At 44.4% G+C, this 15,976-nt stretch overlaps 1 protein-coding gene across 2 annotated transcripts in view; it reads left to right on the top strand.

The window, feature by feature from the left end:
- The window catches only part of stxbp6 (syntaxin binding protein 6 (amisyn)), a 39,768-nt gene that overhangs the window by 17,666 nt on the left and 6,126 nt on the right, over nt 1–15,976 (top strand). For both annotated transcript variants that reach the window (XM_076017698.1, XM_076017699.1), the window contains exons 3-4: nt 11,545–11,675; nt 11,763–11,928. In XM_076017698.1, coding sequence (XP_075873813.1) covers nt 11,545–11,675; nt 11,763–11,928 — 297 coding nt within the window. The remainder of the gene's footprint in view (nt 1–11,544; nt 11,676–11,762; nt 11,929–15,976) is intronic.

Below are 15,976 nucleotides of genomic sequence, written 5' to 3'. Positions count from 1 at the left end.
ACGGACACAGGGCAATTCAAATAAGATGCATCTTTTTTATCATGTCTGGCTCTTCATTAAATCGAGTTTACCTCAGCATTTGATAAAAGTTGGCATTCGCCTGTGTTGTTTTATTCTACAGTGTCGGCAGTTTATCTTTGGAATGAAGAACTGCACTTTACGATATCTTGGGTACAGCGGAGACAGGGACATGCCAGATTTATTGCCCTTTGCAGTACGTCGACTGCTGATACTGCAATAACGTCAAAACCTCACGCCGGGTCTATTTTGGGAATTCCACCGACCTGAGGTGTTGTCAGGTATAAAAGAAAAGAATGCTTTATTGTCATGGCACAAAACAAGCGAGATAGCAGGCGTCTCACAGGATCGGGGGACGTTGTAAAAACAAAAGATACTTTCATCTGTGATTCACTTGTCACCGCTCGTGACACGCTCTGCAGAGGCAGTAATAGATAAGGTCAAGGTCAAAAACCTGAGATGAAATGCTTGACTTCTTCAGAATCAGATTCACGTTGTCCACTAATGACTAATTATTAAATGAATCATCATTTCGCCAGATTGAGATTCGCACATTTGGCCAAAGACTTGTGCTTGGCTATCACCTTTTTCATTTGCTGTGGGATTCTTTTAGGTATTAGACTCAGTGTTGCTCCATGAGTGCAGTGTGGTAACTTCTTAATGATAAATGTTGTGCCCTGATGTCCACTTGGTTCAGCTTACAACCTGCCTTACAACTTAACCTGTGTTAAACCTAGGGCTGGGCAATTTTGGACAAAAATGTTTTTTCTCCAAAAACTAGATTCTCAATTTTGATCTTCATTTTGGGTATCGAGTGCAACTGAATGATACTGCAAAACCTCTTTGGGTTTAGTAAAGTGACAACAATGACACTCTTCTTGACCAAACAAAGGTGAACCGCTTGGGATTAATGAAGTGAGAACCTCACTTTCAACCAAACTTCACTTGAAAATGAACGGGCTCTTCATAAACAAAGATGAAGTTCCCCTATTTGGGAATCAAATGAAAACTTGAAGAACTAAACACAACTGAATCCCCATGTGTATAAAGTGACAACCTTAACTGTCTTTCACCAAACATCACTTTAACTATAAAAGGTTTTTCTATCAACGATGAATGAGTGAAAAGTGCGAAACATTTAGATTTTGTTCAGAGGCGCACGGCCTGGAAGCATGCAAGAGGAAAATAGATTTTAAGATTTTCCTTTTTTTTTTTTTTTTTTGAAACATTGTCCTGACTAATAAATCCGATTTCAATTTCTAATCTATTAATCGCGCAGCCCTACTTAAACCTGTTCCAATTTTGACATTTAATTCTCACTCGATACATTGTTTTTACAGCGAGCCGTGTCATCCTAGCCAACCACCTCCTCTTCACTTGTGCTTTTTGGGCAAACATTAACTGCAGCCCTGCGTGCCTGTGAGTGGCATGCATATTAATTGTGGTAATGAAGGTCACCTGGAGGAGCAGCTGGAGTCCCTCTCTGTGTCTGCAACACTCCTCGTGGGGAAGTCGCCGCCTGGTGCGACTCTCGCCAGGGCCCAGCAAAACACCATATGTTCCCCGCCCACGCACCTCGCACCTTTCCCCGGCGCTGCCGCTGAGAAATTTAATCACAGGGCCTCAAGGCCGCATAAGGCAGCGCGACAAAGTCCCTCGTTGAATCGGCGACGCTGGCTCTCGTGCGGTGAGATCGATGGGCTTCAACGCGTTTAGCAGAGTGAGGAGCGGCGTTAGCGTCACATTGCAGCCTGCACGTCTCAGGGGGGCGTTTAGTTCACGACACACAGCAGCATTGTGTGAGTGGTGCAGTAAAGCTTGCAACACACTCACAATGATGGAAAAAGGCATTTCTGAATATCTGGACTGCCCAACTAGAAGCAATGATAAGAATGTTTTGCTATATAATTATCCTGTGCCGCTCAACCTCTATTCCTTCATTAATGCATAAGCAATGTTCACTGAACTCTAGCAACTGCACTGCACAACCCTTTAGCAACAATGATAATGACAATGATGAAGGGTTCAAATCTTTTTTCAAGCATGTAAAGAAATATTTATGCACTTTTAAAAATATGCGCTCTGGCTTTAGGCCTCTTAAAGTCTTTCCAGTCGAGACTTATGGTTCTTGTTATTGAGTATAAACTAAATGCTGAGATTGCATCCAACGCTACATATTAAAGATCGAAATGCTAGATGTTGTAACAACTTTTTTGTTGTCTTGGTTTGGAAAAACAACTATACAAAACTAGCGCACAAACAGCACACTCCCTCCGTGCAGCCGTTTCATAGCAGGTGTTCAGACCAACAGCAGGCAGTCGGGCAGCGTGATGTTTGGTGCGGGTCATATTTTAAAGGTTGGACAGGATATGCACTGGCAGGATGGCATCTCGCCCTCTGCAGGCAGCTGCGTGGCTGATCAGCGTGGAGACGACGTGCTGCGGGGACTCCGGCGCTCCGACGTTGAGACTTCCTCTGCGTGCCGCCGGGTGGGCTCTGCTCTGGTATTTCACATTAAGAGCACGGCCCTGCACCCCTGCAGGCCACCCGACAGTCCTGTATAGGTGCACACTGTGCACCTGCGGGACGCCAAGTGTGCTCATGCAGCCCCGCCGAGCAGATGGACGGTCTCAGCACTTCGCCTCTTTCGCAGAGTGCATCAGCAACACCGAAAACATGTTTTTCGGATTATATCTATTGGAATCATCCCACTCTGCCTGTCACCTGGCAGTAACTTGAAAGATTGAGATCTGAGGCGGCCTTGTTTTTTTTCTTCCTTGCCTGACATTGTGCAAAGGGCGGAGTAAACGGAGGAGTGATATCATAATTTGACATCATTCTCTCAGCCCCCAGCTGCTTCTCTGCTGAGGAAACTCATTTATGGGAAGTCCAGATGGAAACTCATTGAATGAGGAAACAAATGAGTCCTGTCCTGTGCGTTCGTGATCCATCTTGGCAGAGTTGGTGCGCTGCAACGACACCGTGCGCGCTCGTGTGGCTGTGACGAGCTCCCTCTGGACCGCTCTGATGTCATTTCTGTACACAGTTGTACGGTTGTTTCTCTCTTGTTAACCATAAAGTGTGGGCTTACTGTTTACTGAAGTTCGGTTCTAGCATCTTCATGGTTGTACCGGGGCGCATGCAGCTTGGCTGTATGATGCAAGTAGGTATACCACACAAATAACTGCAAATGTGCCTGATCTTGTCGCTATTGTGTCTGTGACGCTGGAGTAATGTACATATTCCATTGCGAATTTTCCATCAGACCGTGAATGCACGGCTTGATAACTGCAGACGGGCTGCATGAGTGAGCTTGCCTCGCTCTTGCAGTGACTAAAGGTTGTGCAGCAACTGGCTATGTGTTCACTCTGTCTCCAGGAGAGGAAGAAATATTGCCCTGAGAGAAGCCACCAATCTAAGAGGAAGCTTTACACCAAAGTTCCTGCCAGTTTAAGGGGCATAAAAGTGCAGATGAAGCACTTTGGGACATGTGTGCATGCAAAACGGGACTTTGAGACACAGTCACATATCAAAGTTCTTCACAGGGAACCCTGCTTTGACACATCACAGCTGGAATATACTCACTTACAGTACATTTTATTGCCCAAACAAACAACACAGTCTATGTTCCTTCCCACGATCCTTTGCAACCTGGACACGATCTGTGTCCTGCTCTTATCTCCTCCTGATTGACCCAATGTCCAGAAAAACAAATGTCCAGAACTAATACAATAAAGAGCAAAAAGCAAGATGTGGTTTTAGAGGATTGTAAACGTAGTACATTTTTGGATTATGTTAAACTGCTTCCCACATTTTACCTCTTGAGCAAATTCTGTAGGGATCCATCCCGATGTTAATTGCTAATTTCCTGTTTAAACGTGGACATGTGCGTATTCCAGACCCCCTTTAATTGTACGCATCTGTGTCCACCTTGCGTCATTTTTGAGATCATGTTATCTCTCCCTTGTTTTTCTTTGAGGTGGCTGAGGTCAAGGTCTCTCAAGCAGAAGAGAAGAAGAGACTTAAACTTGACATGTGCATGGGCAAAAATGCATTAAAATTCATATAATGAATTAAAATTCTGACCATTAATTTGTTGAAATCACCATCATGTAAGGTTATTAGAAGGGGAAACAGTTTGAGGCAGTATGAGGATTTTGGGTTAGCGTACTAAAGCTTTCTGGAACTGGTGTGCAGGACGAGCTTGATCGATGCTCTTATCCCCTTTGCTTGTTAGGCCTGTTTTCACAGCAAATTGTCTGCTGGATTGAAGCCAGGGTGTTTTGATGATCGCTACAACAGGCGCTGCTGTTGTCCTCGGGGGGTTTGTGACCGCGCTTTGAACTTTCCAGCTCGTGTCTAGAGATAACGCTTTGATATATTTCCTCCAAATTCATCCCTAGCGATGCCACGCATTTTAGTGTTTTCCTCTTAAACGACTCCGACAACTCGGAACTTCCATCCTCGAGCTTTAGCGGAGAGACTCTCTCAGCTCCCGCTCTCCAAGTTCAACACTGGTCATTATGGCCAAGATGTTTCACTTCATTAGACTTGAGGACATTCCCAAGTAGTCCTGGTTTGCACAAGTAGCAGCAGACAAGGGCTGCTGTCTCATTTGTCCTTAATGTGGATTTGTGGCGACTCTCTACTTTAGAAAACTCTTTCTAGGAATATTTCAAGTTCAAATCAAATGATACTAGTATCTTCACGACCTTGACTGTTTTGCCTGTGGATTTCTGGGGAGACGTCTCGCCGAGGGGACTTTGCGGGTGCCTGTTGTCAATTAAGAAGACTAATGGAAGCTAGCGAGGAGCCATCCATCATGAGCGACGTGCTGCATATATCATCCTCCTCAAAATTCTCCTGGACAATCTTGGCCAAAGACTTGCTGCTGCTGCTGCTGTGTGAATCCTCCCTGCAGCTTCACATGTCCAAACTCTCAAATAGCTTTTCGCGTTTCCAATACAAACCTCTTGAGTCTCCCTTCACACACAAGCAGGTGGCGCCTCGGTAACCTGTGATTCTTTGTCACATGACTCAACGTCGCGACACAGAGCTCGCAGTGTTTTGTCCAACCCTGCCAGACATTTAAGTGATTGATTATATAAGAGGCTAAAAGCAATCAGATTTAGGTTAATTTGAAGGCAGAAATCTGAGTTCAAACTGAAAAGAAATAATCTGTGTGAGTGAGAGATCGAGGATTCGCTGGGATTTGATTTGGCAAATTGGATTTTCTGGAAATACATTTAGAATTCTCAAAGGGGGTGCATCAATTTAGCTTTTGCCGTGTAATGTACAGCATGTTTTAAATTATCCGGGAAAATCCACGAGCGCCGTCTCTCTTGGCTTTGCAGATAACAGATTTTTACAGCCTCTTTTTTTGCTACACATGACCCTGCACTGACAGCAGGTTGTTTTTATCCTTGAAAGAGTTCTGTTCCAGGCTTTGGGTTTAGATCATCTTGAATAAGTAAGTGTTGAGGAATGCGCTTGGGTTCCACTGAAATACCAACACATGCTCGTGTGTGATATTATCCAGATATGGTTGTTCTTGAAGTCTTTGTTAATAAGCATCCCAGAGTTTTGACGCAGCAAACTATTCTTTTTTTGAAATGTGTACCACATTGCTTTTACTGTCATATTGCGATCATAAATTTAATTAAATTTGTCCATCTTGTTTTCTTTTATGGTTGAATTTGATTAAAAACGAAATGGCCAGTTTAGAGGGGGCCAGGGAGGCATCAACTGCAGTTCAATTTGAAATGTGATCACTAGACTGTGACAGCAGGAATACAATCTACCCAGGTTGAACATGGCCGGTTGTGAGGGGATAAAAGACATATGGGCTTTAAGGACGTCCCATAGAGTCGCAGTAGGGGGGTAAATCTCAGGTCAGTGCCCCGGTATAATTAAATATTTCCTTGTATCCGTGGGATATGGCTCTAGAGGAATGTCTACAATGTGGGGCCGGGTCTCGCCTTGAATAACTGGGTTATTAAGTTGTTCAAAAGCACTAGTGATGGATGACCTTGGGTGGCCCCCGTGAGAAAAACAGGCCTCCTAGACAACCTGTGTTTTCCTCCTGAACATGTAGAGGAGCCGTGACCAAGGTGGTAAACATCCTCACACAGCTATGTGATTGTGTACGTCGTTAAAGACGTGACCTCATCGTAGCCTGGTCATTTTCTGCAATTTAATCGAGAAACCATCAGTAGCGGTGTCTTTAGTTAAGACAAACTTGCCGCGTCCTTGAATGCATTCTGAGCTGCTTTTGATTTTAATTGAACTTAAGGAAGCTCTGGTGACTCGAGTGAGAGTTTTCATTTTGAATGGCTGACGCACACGATTTGTCATGCCTCTTGAAACCCTCTTACAATGTGTTGTCCTTGGGTGAGTGTCATAATTGGATGGATAACAGATGTGACCGGAGGCTGAAGGCAGCGATGTCTTTAGAAGCTCATCCCTCTTTTTGAATTTTCCGCTTTGGCAAGGAGCAGAGATGAAAGGAATGAGTTGACTCGTCGGGTCACTGAGTCGTTTGATTCAACGTAGTGCAAATGCTCGTTCATGTGCCAGTCTGAGCGAGCAGTGTTTGTTAAGGTGTCTGGCAGCCGGTAGCCAGTCTTAATAGAGTCTTGTCGAATGTCTTCTAAGTTTACAAGACGTGTAATTTTAAGATTGCTCGTAATATATTTTTAATTAAATTGATTACTCAACTCTCATGGAGTGACGTTATTCTGGGCAAGGGTCCAGGGATCTACGTGCATGAAATGGCACAGAAAATGTTTCTACTCTATCTGGTCTGGTCTGAGTTTCTTTTCTCTTTCCCTCCTCTCTCAGTGCCTTGCCTCTGTCTGAGCGCCATCCGTCTGAGGAGACTCCAGACACGGCAGCGACTCTATTTTCTTAGCCATGAATACACTGTGGAGGCCTTTGTTCTGCTGATGTTGTTTGCGAGCCTCACCAGAGCACTGGTTCATTGCCGCGACAGCTTCTTTATGACAAAAACAAAACAAGAGTTTCTAGTTGAGGCAGACTCGGGGCAGGGCCAGAATAGACTTATAATCACGGACTCAGACGGGGAAGCAGCATTAGACGTGGCCTCAGACAACATCCCCTTAATATCGAGCAGCAGATTTTGCCAACCTGAGAGGGAAACTGTTTGAGTGGAATCCTTGCTGGAAATCCACTTTGCTTGCTTTGCCTTCTGTCAGTCCGACCTGCATCGCTGTTTGTCGCTCAGGTTTCAGTAAATATTGATTTGTTTAGACTTGGTTTAAATCAAAGTCATATTGCAGCCAGCCGGTCTGTTTCTAGTTGATACCTGTCGACTCATGGCTGGCTAACGGTTCACAGGAATACATCCCATAAACAGAGATGGATTGGGTCGATATTCAATATTATTGAATATTGCCATATTTGCATGTATGAAATGCAATATTTTTCACAATGTTGATTATCGGACAGTTGTTATTGCATCCTCAGACTTTTCTTTCTGGAAGGAAAATGCACACAGAATTGCCGATCATGCAGAATTCAACAGAGGCACATAAAAAAAATAAATCAGACCTAACCTGATTGAAAAATAAACAAAAAATTCAAAGCTCATGATATACTATATACTATATACTATATATATATATATATATATATATGTGTATATATATATATATATATATATATATATATGTATATATATATATATATGTATATATATATATATGTATATATATATATATATGTATATATATATATATGTATATATATATATATATGTATATATATATATATATATGTATATATGTATATATATATATATATATATATATATATATATATATATATATATGTATATATATGTGTGTGTGTGTGTGTGTGTATGTATATATTTGCATGTGTCTGTGTATGTATATTTATATGTATATAGGTATATACACACATACACACACAGATATATAGGCATATACACACATACACACACAGATATATAGGCATATACACACATACACACACAGATATATATATATATATATATATATATATATATATGTATATATATATATGTATTTGATTTGATTAAAGCGTAGCTGTCAGTCTTTCGATGCAGTCAATAGATCATACACATATCATTCATTCCTTTTATTTGATTTGGTCCATATGCGTGCACTGCATTCTGTGCACCATCAGTGTGTGTGCATTGCTCACTGCCTTCACTTTGACTTGATGACTTTTCTAAACTACATCCAGCAGTCGCAAATCCTGGCCAGCCTTGTTTCCCTCTCAGGAGCGTGGCCGGGCGCCAGCCGCGGCTACTCAGGTGTCTTTTGTCTCATGCAAGGGAGGTCGCCATGGCAACGGATTTCTACTTGGCGTCAGATGCGAAGCACTAATGCATGAGGTCTGACTTTTGGAGAGGTCTGTTGTGCACCTGGCCCTGATAGAGGCCGTGAAATTCTTCTTTGAAGTTGAGACAGGTGGTGCTCAGAAGATTGAAAACATTCTTCATGCCAGTTGATCAAGGACTCTGCTGGGGAGTTACAATATGAATCTCTTCAGCCGCAGCATTACAGTGGGCGGTTACAAAAGTCAGTTCAGATTCCGTGCTTTGGCTTTCGTTCATGGCCAAATATCAGCTACAATGTGGATATTCATTTAAAGTAATATTTTTATTATAGGTGTGTGTGTTTTTACTTTTGAGCTAGTTTGATAATTTGATAATCTGAGGTACACACATTGCAGCCTCAAGGTTTGTAAAAGAATGTTACCCCTGAGTAGTGGCGGCCTGGTATCAGGCACTGTGTTTGAGTTTGAAAGTTGTTGGCACAAGGCTAATACAATGTTAGGAATTCTCTAACTTTTGCCATTCATGGCTCGATGAAATTGTGCAATATATACAATTGTAAAACGTGTGTATTCATCAAGAGTTGTTTTATCAACTCTCAGCTTTCAGGAATCGCTGCGCCCCGTGTAGAATGTTTCTCTTTGTGAGTGTTTGGATTTTTGGATGTGGATTCACAGCTGCACGCTGGATGGTTTAACAACCCTGAGAGTTATCATATTTTTGGAATGTGCGCCAAGACTTTCGGGAAGCCTCAGCGTTTGGATTGAGGATTAAGTCGCTTCATGTGAAAGAAAGTAAAGCGCGCTTGTTTATGTGTGGGTGGTCCAAAGACCTGCATCAATTCCTGACGTTGCCAGTTGAGCAATTTGTGCACCAGAACGACACCTTCGACGCTGAAAGCCGCAATAAAAAACCCCGGCGAAAAAAAGACCCTGAGAACGTTTGTTCAGCAACCGCGGCCTCTGAGTGTTGCCGCTACGAGCTTCCCCTCCCGGCAGCCAAGTACAACATGTGACCGAACCGTGGCAGGAAGTGAGAGCGCGGTGCTATCACAGCGCGAGGAAAAGAGCAGGGCAGGAACCCCCGTGTGACCTTCCTGTCACAACCTTCATGGAACAAAGGCTCGGGTTGCCTCTCACCCGTTCCGCTCTTTTCCTCTCCTCCGCTGCCGTTCAGTTTATTATACTTGTCGCATTGTGTCCAGGATATCATTGCTTACGCTTTTATGGCAGATGTGCAGCGAGAAAGGAAACCGGGCTGGTATCGAGCACCTGTTTCGACAAATAAAACCTCTTTGTCCACTTGGCGCCCTCTAACCTGCTGCCTTCCTGCATCAGTGTGTCACTGCCCCCCCTCTCCCCCCTGTTCGTAGCAAAATCTAAACCATCAGCAATTTCATCTGAGTCCGTTGCCAATGGAATTACAGTAAATGCTCATTCGACTTCCTATTATCTTTTATGCATCAAAACTACCATTGCCTTTAAAACTCATTATCGCAGTGACATTTTCTCGAGCATAACATGAGATTTAATTCCATTAGGAGGAAAGAACTCCTTATACATTATATAATTTTTTTTTCCTGCAAGCCGCCCGACTGCCGCTTAAACGCAAGGAGCTCCTCGAACATAAAGTAATTGTCTCATATGCATTGGAGCAACTGAGGAGAGGTGGGAGTCAACAGCTTAAAGTGTAATTAATTTTTCTTCAGCTTAAGAGCGTCTGGCGGTGTGATTAAAAACCTCTTCGCCGATGTGATGAAAATGCGGCTGCGAGACTCGAGTCTCTCTTCAGTGTTCGTCGGTGTCGGATAGGTCGTCAAGTTTTTCCTGCCGCTGCAATGTTCTCTGGTGAAAGGATCGAGTGCAGGCAGAATATCAGTGTGAGCTTGTTGGTTTTGATAGATGGATAGCTCAAAAGGCGTTTCTCAGCAGAGCAACTGTTCCTCAAATCCTGGAGACTGCGGTTTGTTTTGAAAGCAGCCTTAACGCTTCAACGCTCGCGATGGAAGAAGTGTGCTACTATGCTAATGCGGTTATGTCAGTCAGAGCCTCTCCGCCTCAGGGGTCACTACTATCCATATTCAGTTTGTTTTGTTTAGTTGTTTTTTTTCCTTCTTCCCACGTCGCACTGATTGCCCTACATGCAGCCCGCGCAACGACATAAGCAATTGAGCAATGACATAACTGGATGCAACATGCAGTGCCTCGCAAACTAGCAGCGGCATTAAAAATAGCTGTGGCCATAGGCGTTCTGTTGTAGGTCTGTCTGTCCACTTGTCCGTCCGTCCGTCTCATTCTTGCAGATCCTCAAAGGCAAAAAAAAAAAAGACAAGGTCTTTGTGGCCGCTGATGATAGTAAATACCATTCTTCATTACTTTGTAATGTTTTGTGTTTAAAGTGGTTCAGGAGAACTAACCCTGTTCGAATCCCTCATAGGAACTGCAGAGACCTTCTAGAGATCTTCTCTTCAAGTTTAAATGCACAGGCTCCAGGAGTTAATGTTTTACACTTGCACTCACCAATCATCCGTTTACCAATCGACAGCAGTAAACCCCCCACCGCCCCATTCGTGCTTCAGCAGTTTTTATTAGCTAGTGCTTCTGTGCTCCCAGACATCCGTCACCTTTAACGGGAACCGAGATAAATTGTTTCTTTGCTCCAAAATTAAAAAAGTTTCTCCACTTCCATCTTGCGGCGCGTTGCTCAGTAGCCTCCAGCCAGCTGCCTCTTTGTGAAGTGCTTTGCTTTTTGAAACCGCTCTAAGCCTTCCGTGTGACCCGGGAACAGCTCTCATCATTTGTTGTGACGCCACCCGCCTGAAAATAAATGAATTCTCGGAAAATATATTAAAAGGAAATTACTGCCAGTCTGCTTGCATTGTGTCCGTCTGCCACTGTCTGTTCCACCCAGCAGACTGGGGCCAGCACCCCGAGTATTAACCGCAGCTGTCTAAATGGATTGAGAAAACATATCCAAACATCCCTCCTCTCTGTGGAGTGCGCTCACCGAACACTTCACCTGATCTAACACTTCGCCCTTCCCATATTTTCAAAGCCATTCCTCGAGGAAGGTGCGGCTGGTTTTCCTCGGAGATTCTCGAGGAAAATATCAGACGGATAATAGATGATGGAAGTGTCTGGAGAAGTTATTTAACTTCAACTTTTGTCTTTTCTTTTTCTTTGCAGTGACAAATAAGAAACCGTCCCACGTGTCCATCACGAAGGTGAAGCAGTTCCATGGGTCCTCTGCCTTCGTCAAAAGGTCACAGTGGACGATGGAGCAGCTGCGGCAGGTCAACGGCATCGACTCCAACAAAGTTAGTTTTGTCCCTTCCACCATCTGCACCCCACTCCCCCGTCTCTACACGCTCGTGTCTCACACCGTCTCCGGCCTTCTCCTCAAGGATTGTCCGGAGTTCGACCTGATGTTCGAGAATGCGTTCGACCAGTGGGTCGCCGGTTCAGCAGGAGAGAAGTGCACCTTCATCCAGGTTCTCCATCACACTTGTCAGCGCTACAGCTCGGCACGGAAGCCAGAGTTCATCAACTGCCAGTCCAAGCTGCTGGGAGGTAAGACCATCGAGGCTAACGCAGCTAACGCAGCTAATGCTAAGCGCCGCCGCTGCTGTCCGTTCGGCGCTCGGTGACTCTGCCATGCCAGGCTCGCTGCCGTCGCAATGTGCTGTGAGCCAGTCTCATTATGCGCAATGGTGCCTGGTGACACCTGGTACACAAGAGGCAGCATGAATATTACTCAGGCAGCGCGTCAGTGCAACACCAGCTGCAGCCCAAGAATTTACATTGCACATTTTAAACTCAAACTGCCACTAATTATTAATCTACCCTAATGTTGATGGTTCTGTTTGAGAGTCTGGCTCACTTTCTTTTGTTTAACATTGATACATCAAACATAATGTTAAAACATTGCTATGAAAACATTAATAACACAAAACAGGAAGAGTCACGATGGTCCGTTAGCAACACAAGTGTGAAACTGGAAAAAAAATCCAAAATAAATTGGAATTAATTTCCTGTCCGGCTACTTCGACGGACACAAGCGGTAAAGACTGGCTTGTTTTCTGCTGTCTGAGGATGCATCATCCTTGTATCAGATATCGATCTGTTGATCCCCCCCAAACTCTCAGTGTTGAGCTCCACGCACACTGTTGTGTTACTCACAGATTTATTTATTCATGCGGAACCTTTCCAGCTGTGCCTCCTGCGAGCTTGTTCTCCCGGCTCATGTATCGAAGGGGCTGCTTTACTAAAGTTCATTTTCCAGAGGCAATGAAATGCAGGGAACTGAATACTTAAACACTGGCCGCTGCCTCGTTACTGCTGTATTTTCTTCTCCTCCTCTCCCTCATTCTCGTTCATGGTAAAAATCTTATTCCTCTTACGCATTGCCTAATGTCTTGTTGACCTCCTCCTACGCTAATAGCATGTCCATATTTAACTCTGTGTTAAGAGCGAGGCTGGTGTGCACTGCAGCCGGATGGGAAGATTGTGGATTTCCCACTGAGGTCGCTGCCCAGGGGTGTCAATAAGCGTAGGATGCTTTACCGAATGAAAATGCTGCATCCATCACTTTCCTCCAGCAGCTCTGATAAAAATATGCAACGCTTTTGTCAACACATCACAGGGTCGCATGAATGAAAAAAACAAACAAGTAATTTAAATACACCTGCTGATGGGGCTTGTTGCTCGTACACACTTTGAGTCAAACTTGATGAAATGTTAAAGCTCCACCTTGGATTAGAAGAAGAAATTTGGATCAACACCAGCAGACGGCTCAGCCCGTGGAGATCCGTCGTCCAGCTCTCAACCATGCGAGGCGAGGAACTCTGTCCTGCTCCAGTTTAAGTCTCACACCAGTGCAAAACAAAACTCATGACGCTGCTCAGGTGTGGGACCATAACTGTGGGGGATTCTCTCTGCAGGATTTCAGAGAAATGAACAGAGCGATGCTCTGCAGCGTATGTTTTGAAGAAAGGAAAGAGCAAAGCTGTCGCAGTGCAGTTTTACTTTGTTGTACTTGCAATTTGTAGATTGCAGAGTGTTCAGGCAACTCTACCACGTACTGTAAGTAAACAAACTCTTAAACTACTACAAGTGTGACACGACACTGCCCATCCATCAGTAATGATTAAAACTTCCGGAATTTATTTAACCTTTTTTCGCATGAGATTTTAAACAAAACTCTCAACCCTCACATCATTTAACTCTGGATGTAATCGTCCAAAAACTGACGGCCCTCTGCCCCCCTCCTCAGACTAATTAGATGAGTGCGACGTCATTGTGACTCTTAATGTTTTCTCGCCGCAGAAGACCAGGATGTAGGTTCAGTCTTTTTCCGTTGCAAGAGCTTTATGAGCAAAAAGAGAAAGGAATTTGTTGCCCACCGCGGTCATCTGCTAAGACGAGGTAAGAGAGTGATGGAGTGTTCAAAACTACCCGGACTAAACATAGAATCTAACACCTTTTAGTGGAAAAGTCTCAAAAGCCCTGAAAGAATATACTCATAATAACTCTAAAACGGTTGCTTTTTTGTGTTTGTTTGTTTGTTTGTTTATTTGAGACAGTTTTAAATGCAAGTTGTACGTTGTGTGCAAATCAATCTAAAAAGTCTAAAGAGTTTGTCTACACAGCCTTTTGTTTTCCTGTGTTCAGAGTTTTTCCTCGTACACGCACACAAGGTCAACCTTTCCCCGTGCCACTGTGGCTGTGTGGAGGGTGATGCACGCTGAGAGGCATTTAAAGTTTGAAAGCAAAGGTCGTGACTTCGTCGTTTTTCTCTCTCGCCGCCCTTCGCTGTACGACATCGCGTAATCGCTGGTTGTGTAAAAGAAAATTGTGTTGTGCTGCTAAAGCGCTTTAACAACGTTTCCTTTGTATCTCGAACGTCTTCAAAGCATTTTGTTTCCCCCAAAATATCCACATTGTATTCCAGCCCATGTGCCTTCATAATGATCAAATAGAATTTCTGTCTCGTGGTGAATTGTTCGAGTCAGGTCAAATATTTATTTTTTGATTGATGGCAAACAGAGAGGCTGGTTCTCTCCCTAAAGAGCGACTTTACGAGTCCCTGGCACATGGAGGACGTGATGTACGGAGCCTAGCGCTCTTTTGTCGAGAAGGTTACAGCGTCATCGGGCCATGTGACGGAGGCTAAAGGCCAACTGAGCAAACAAGGTCAATCCTTTGTGGTAGCATGTCCGAGGCAAAGTGAAGAGTCCCTGCGGAGCCGTAATAACGCAGCCTGCATGTATGAGGAGTCCAATGCAGCTCAGGCAAGCGAGCGTCAACGCAGCGGCGTTGTTCACGTCATGTTCACGTCTGACTGATTATCTGGCTCCAACGCTAAAACAAGTTTTTATGTTTTGAGGCACAAGACAGTGGTTTATGTCACTGAGGATGTATATGTATGTGTATATATTTTTAAGTAGAGTAGAAAACAAGCTTTTTTGACATGACCGATAATGCATAACGATAACGCCACCGTAGTTTAATCTCACTGCTTCAATTTGCATTAATTACACTGCAGTGGATTTAGTCTTGCAGCACCATAATGCCCGTCACCATATCTCTCTATGATGTTTTTTACAATAACCTTTATTTTATTCATGCATAAGGTTTGAATCAACAATACAACTTGCAGCAAAATGGTTCTACTTCCTCTGGATATTAAGAGTAAAAGATGTTTTTTCCCCCCCTCACAAATTTTATAACGTGGGTGAAAGATCCCGGCCAGCAGCTGATGAGGCAATTTTTTGTTCACGCTTGCTAAAGTCAAATTAAGTTCTTCGCAGAAATGATTTGGCAGCTCTTTCGCTCAGGGAACCCACTCGTACTTTGTCACACTCCACCACATTTTCTCTCATTTCTCCCTCATTCTGTGATCTGCAGCTTGCAGCAGAGCTGGAGGAGCAGGTGCCGGCGTGACTGATATTCCCTTGGTGCGTGGTTCCTGTTGTCTGGGATTGTTGTTGTTGCCAAAAAGTAACCTCTCTTTGTGTTGAGTCTCAATTGTCCTCCTTGCTTGTTGTGATATCACGGACCGCAGCAGCGACTTCCTGCGTTCTTGTAAGAGGCGTGTCATGTCGTAGAGGGAGGCTGGGCCCTGCACTGGCGGTCCTGACATCTGGAGGAGGGAAAAAAAAAAAACTTGACTTAAAGGTTTTCCCAGGTCAACAGCGCTGCCGTCGCAACCCACGGCGCGTTGGCGAAAGTAAGATGTTTGTAAAAGAGCGTCTGCTCAGCTCCCGCTCTGGGCGATCAGGGATCAGAATCACCTCCTACGTTACGTTCCCTTTGGGCTCGCGCTGCTCGCGCCTCCCCAGAACATGTCCACCCGCACCGTCTTTGTAATCACGTCTTCCACTGAGGGTGCAGGGGCCGCTCCGCCCCATCCCGGCCTCCTCAAGAATGAAGAGGGTAACGAAAAACAGGCACCGGCGGTGAGAGGAGAAGCAGCAGCAGCAGCAGCAGCAGCAGCAGCAGCAGCAGCAGGCAGTCCAATAAAGAGAGATGTTGTGAGAGCGCAAGGTGCGGAGGGGTTGTCGGTCCGGGAGTGTTATTGAGGATGACGGGAATATTACTGGGCGAGCTCCTCCAGGCA

This window comes from Nelusetta ayraudi, unplaced genomic scaffold, assembly GCF_046127955.1.
Source record: "Nelusetta ayraudi isolate G7.1 ecotype Tasmania unplaced genomic scaffold, CSIRO-AGI_Nayr_v1 ptg000007l, whole genome shotgun sequence".
Lineage (NCBI taxonomy): Eukaryota > Metazoa > Chordata > Actinopteri > Tetraodontiformes > Monacanthidae > Nelusetta > Nelusetta ayraudi.
Note: the sequence above shows the minus strand (reverse complement) of the source record. Positions and strands in the feature narration are given on the sequence as shown.